This window comes from Centroberyx affinis, unplaced genomic scaffold, assembly GCF_046629955.1.
Source record: "Centroberyx affinis isolate AG114_WGS23_722 - 3 ecotype Tasmania unplaced genomic scaffold, CSIRO-AGI_Caff_v1 ptg003357l_1, whole genome shotgun sequence".
NCBI lineage: Eukaryota > Metazoa > Chordata > Actinopteri > Beryciformes > Berycidae > Centroberyx > Centroberyx affinis.
This window is the reverse complement of record NW_027281351.1, coordinates 182,188-187,137: the sequence shown is the minus strand read 5'-3', so window position 1 is coordinate 187,137 and position 4,950 is coordinate 182,188. Positions and strand designations below refer to the sequence as shown.

General features: G+C 47.5%; 1 protein-coding gene across 1 annotated transcript; it reads right to left on the bottom strand.

The window, feature by feature from the left end:
* Positions 1-1,783: 1,783 nt before the first annotated feature.
* On the bottom strand, positions 1,784-4,446 carry LOC139660672 (U8 snoRNA-decapping enzyme). Its single transcript, XM_071538877.1, has 5 exons — positions 4,370-4,446; positions 3,954-4,085; positions 3,670-3,710; positions 2,419-2,659; positions 1,784-2,248 (listed from the first exon to the last, which is right to left on the bottom strand). The coding sequence occupies exons 2-5, from the start codon at positions 4,083-4,085 to the stop codon at positions 2,003-2,005; spliced, it is 660 nt and encodes a 219-aa protein (XP_071394978.1). The 5' UTR covers positions 4,370-4,446; the 3' UTR covers positions 1,784-2,002.
* Between the last annotated feature and the right edge of the window lie 504 nt (positions 4,447-4,950).

Genomic DNA, 4,950 nt, shown 5'->3' with positions numbered 1-4,950 from the left:
GTACCCTCCTCCCGCCCTCTCTCTCTTTTCTCAGGCGCACACACACACACGCGCACATACACACTCCAAAAACAGCCCTCCCTCCCGCCTTCCCTCCCTCCCTTCTTTCTTTTTTTTCCCCCCTCTCCTGCCAAATAGCCTCCTCGCTCTCCCCTCTCTCTCTCTCTCTCACACCAGAGCTGCCTCTCTCCTCCTATTCGCTCCCTCTCTCTCTCTCTCTCTAGTGAAGCAGAGAGCCACGGCCCAAGCCACGCCCCCCACTCGCTCCTCTCCTCTCCTCTCCTCTCGGGCGGCTATAAATACCGCTGCTGCTATGAATATACCGTCTTTTTCCCTCAGCATCCCTCGCTCCCGCTCCCTCTCTCCCTCCATCTCTTCTCGCCTGCACTGCCCCCATCCCCATCCCCATCCCCATCCCCATCCCATCCCTCCCTCCCTCCCTGCATCCCTTTCTCTCTCATGCCACGAAATGTTTTTCTGATGACCTTGTATTATTCGCCCTGACAACACCATCACACGACAACATCCTTTCCTCCTCGCACGCCCGCGCACGCACAGGCCAACCGCAAGATGCAATGATTTCCACACACACATACACACACATAGTGGACATGTTAGACACACACACACACAGCCACAGCCAGCCATCACACCATCTTACTACCCGTCTCCTATGCTTCCTGTCTGTTGCGCCGGATGTGGTGTGTATCTCCTGTCGGCAGCTGAGAAAAAGCTAGCCATATCAACGATGGATCGGTTGCATGCACTGTTTCACTAATAAATCCTGTTTGCATCACATGTATTCAGCTGCACCCTCTCCGAGACGAATCAATGCCCACAATTTGTACGGAATCAATCACGATCGGCGCATTCACCTTTGTAACGTGCACTCAACCCGCTTCTCCACGTTAAATCTACCGCAAGATTAAGATGCATGAAAGAGGAGTGTAGTGTCTTTTTTTTCCTGCAGCCTCCTCCATCCCTTCACTCCATCTCTCATGTAGACATATCAAATTTATCACACATGTAAAAGGTGATTCACAGGCAGCGACCTGGGCGCAGCGTAGTAAAATATGCTGCATGATTCATGAAGCGAAGATAAAGAAAGTATACTGTCTTTTCCCCCCCCGCAGCATCCTTCATCCCTTCAGTCTAGCTCTCATGTGGATATACTGTATTAAATTTGTCAGACGTGTAAGGTTGATTCATACGCATCCAAACAGTGCATGGATCCACATTCTAGACTTGGTAATGGTGCAGTATAGGTGTCAGCAAACGTGGAACAGGAGCATCCCTGTCTGCTGTTGCTCACCGCCCGGCGATATTGCTCGGGAACGAGGTTTTGCGAACATCTGCTGCAGTCAGGTTACGTGCACCGGGGGTCTACTTTCACAGAATCAAATCTTGGGCTGCAGGCTATATAGTATGTCACGGACATAATGAATCCTCGGCCCGCACCGGCGCTGGGCTAAATCTTCCTAAATGAAAGCCCCGATAATCGAAGCGACGTTAAGAAAGATGAAGAACGCCACCTGATTGAAAACAGGCTGTTTTTTTTCTTGCCGGCTGTGCCCCTTTGAACCTGGCGGATAGCAGAATACCACAGACTGCCTGCCATGCGCTGCCATATAAGGCAGCGGAGCCTTGTCATGCCACTGAGATGTAAAATGGTGGCGAGTGTTGATTGCCATTCCTTTCATATCATACCATTTGATTTCACGATTCAAATAAGAGAGATGTCAGGTCTAATATGATTATTGATATGAGTTACTTTATTCCCATTAATGAAGCATTTGATGGTGCTTTCTCCAAACTGTTAGATCTACAGTAGGCAATCATGAGTCACTGGCTCAGAATCAGCATGACAGTGTGTGTGTGTGTGTGTGTGTGTGGAGGATTATGTGTGCGAGTGAAGGGTTGTGTCCAACAGTTGGCCGATTACAGGCAAAGCGTGTGTGTGTGTGTGTGTGTCTGTTTGAGAGCGTGTGTTTTCAGGTGTGTTTCAGGACCGTTTCCCCTCTCCCTCTGCGTGTGTGAGGGCCGCCCGCAGGTCCCCCGAGGTGTGTGTGTGGATCTTGACAGAGTGTGTGAGGGCTTTGCGCAGCTCCTCGGGGGCGGCCAGGTCGAAGCGCAGCAGAGCGTCCAACAGCTGAGAGCGAGCGTTCCCGATAAACGAGTGCGACAGGAAGGAGGGGAGACCTCCCCCGCCCTTCATGGCGTAGACGGGGACTCGGACCATTCCCAGCACCTAGAGAGAGAGAGGGAGGGAGAGAGAGAGGGAGGGAAGGAGAGGGAGAGAGAGAGGGAGAGAGAAGGAGATGGGGAACAGAGCATGAGATCAGATAAATGGTCACAATCAGTCATTCTGCAAGGAAAGGGACACACACACACACACACACACACACACACACACATTACCTCCTGTCCATGATCTGTTGCCGTGGACGCGGCCGCTCTCTCCACTTCCTTAATCTGCTCTTCCTCCATCTTCTTCACGTAGAAGTGGGTGATGAGACGAGAGGAGGAGGAGGGCGAGGAGGCAGGAGCGTGGCAGGAGGCCACATGATCCTCTACCGACACAGCAAGCGCCACGCCCAGCTCTTCCCACAATTCCCTGCTCAGCCCCGCCTCCAGCGTCTCCTCCGAGGGGTTAACGAGCCTGAGGTTGGGGGGGGGGGGGGGGGGTCAAAGGTCAGAATCAGATGTAAGCCCAGATAAATAGCGATGTCAGTTTGTATTGCTCTCCTGAGACTCCTGAGATCAGAGGTAAATAAATCAAACAGATTGGGAGCTCATTGAATTTCAAGGCCCCAAAAGCACTTTGCTGAGGTGGGGCACTCTTGCCTCGAGTCACAAGTCAGTCACAAGTCATCGGTCTCAAGCAAGAGACAAGGCACGTCTTTAGTCAACTCACAAAGTCTTGCACAAACAAGCCAAGTCTGATCAAGTCAAGTTCAGTTTACGCTATTTTGCCATTCCGCCCCCCTGCAGCTGATGACAGCACAACACAGGTCACTAAATAAGATGAGCACAATGACAATCACATCAACTCAACAGTAAGTATTAAAAATGAAAACATTTGCGTGTCTTTTCAAGTCAGGCAACAAGAAGTCAAAGTCAGTGGAATACAAATCAAAGTCTCAAGTCATCAGAAGTATCACTTTACTCACACTTGAATCCAAGTCATATGACTCATGGGAGTCTTTGCTACTGCCAGATAGTAACCTACCTTGGTCAGATCTCACCTCATTCACATGCTTTGCAGCAGTTATAAATCCATACATAATTCCTATTCTATTGTTTTTTCCATATGCAATTTGGGTCAGCAATTTGTCTAGCATGTGTCATGTATGTAATGCTGCTTCATTGTTACTCTGGAATGGAAAACACACAAGTTGGCACACACAAGTTGCACCAAGCTGTAATGCATTTTTTTAAATAAAAGCGGTTCTCATACTGATTCGATTTCATGACTACTACTGTTGGTCCTTGTGGTATGACTGCTCCAAGTGTAACACATTGTGCTTTGTATTATGCAATAAAGGCTTATATCTTTTGACAGGTCTCTCTTGAAAAACCCCCCAGAGAGATTGAAAACGAACTGAATTAGACCTACCTGTGTAAGTAAAGGATAAAAGAAAAACAACACCAGGAAAGACTCCGACTCACCCGCCAGGGAAACCCAGCAGACCGTCAAAGCGCATCTGCATCTGTGGGGAATGACAAAGGCAGTCACACTCACACACTGATGCATCCGTGCACACACACACACACACACACACACACACACACACACACACACACACACACACAAGTGCATTTTCATACAAACATGCAGACACATAAACCCGAAGGTGTGCATCGGTTGTGCGTGCTGGGACTCACTTATTCACCACTACACACCACACCTACACACACACACACACACACACACACAGAGTCCTCTCCCTCACCAGTATGATGTGTCTGATGGGAATTCTTCCAAACAGCTGAGCTTTAGTGTCAGAGTAGAGCATCACGTGGCATGCATGCCTGCAGCCTGAGCACACCAACGCCTCCGCCCTGGACAGCTGTCCACTCGCCATCTACAAGAGTAGACACACACACACACACACACACACACACACAGTGCAAAAATTGTAAAATCACAGCTACAGTCCAGTGCTTCCTGTTCTCTTTTGATGCCTGTCCGCTTGCCATGTGCTGCCAGTGTGATATTATCCAAATATATTCAAATATACTCTCTCTCTCTCTCTCTCTCTTATATTGAGTCATCATATCCATGCAGCCCTGTTGAATCATCTCATACTCAGTTCTCTTCTGCCTAAATGCCTAAATAAGAAAATGAAAGACACATAAGAGACCTGACCTCAGCAGAATGGGCTGATTAGCTTGAAGGCCTGTGAGCTGAAAGTCTACAGGATGACAAGCCTGTGTGCAGGAAGTCCAGACAGAAGGACCAGGAAGTCTAAAGGAAGTTTGGCTGGCTCCTCTCGGGGAAGCGTTTCAGCTGATTGTACCAGAAAGCTCTTTAGCGCCATCTGCTGGTGCAGAGTCACAGTTGGAGAAATTCCTAGACTTTTGCATTGTCATTTATATTATATATTGTATATATATGGGCATTTAAAAAACCCCAAAAACAAACATTTATTTCACAACCTATGTATTTATTTTTTGGGGGTATTTTCATATTATTTTTATATATATATTTCCTTGATTTTTTCATTGTCTCTATAATGTAATGTCTTCATAATCCTGTAATTCATATATTTTCATACTTTTCATTATTACATTTCGAGTTGATATATTCTTAACATGTTGAAATTATCAGTTAGGGATGATGGAAGTTCCATCTCTTGTCTACTATATACATATATATATATATATGGCCGTCCTGTAAGAAAATGCCTACGTCATGGTGACCAAGTATCAACTCTTGTGCACAACATA

What these genes read in the sequence shown, in the direction of transcription:
- LOC139660672 (XM_071538877.1), bottom strand. Translation starts at nt 4,085, where the DNA reads ATGGCGAGTGGACAGCTGTCCAGGGCGGAGGCGTTGGTGTGCTCAGGC. An exon ending in CTGCTGGGTTTCCCTGGCGG is followed by an intron (nt 2,660 to 3,669) that starts GTGAGTCGGAGT and finishes CCCCAACCTCAG; the next exon opens with GCTCGTTAACCCCTCGGAGG. An exon ending in CAACAGATCATGGACAGGAG is followed by an intron (nt 2,249 to 2,418) that starts GTAATGTGTGTG and finishes CTCTCTCTCTAG; the next exon opens with GTGCTGGGAATGGTCCGAGT.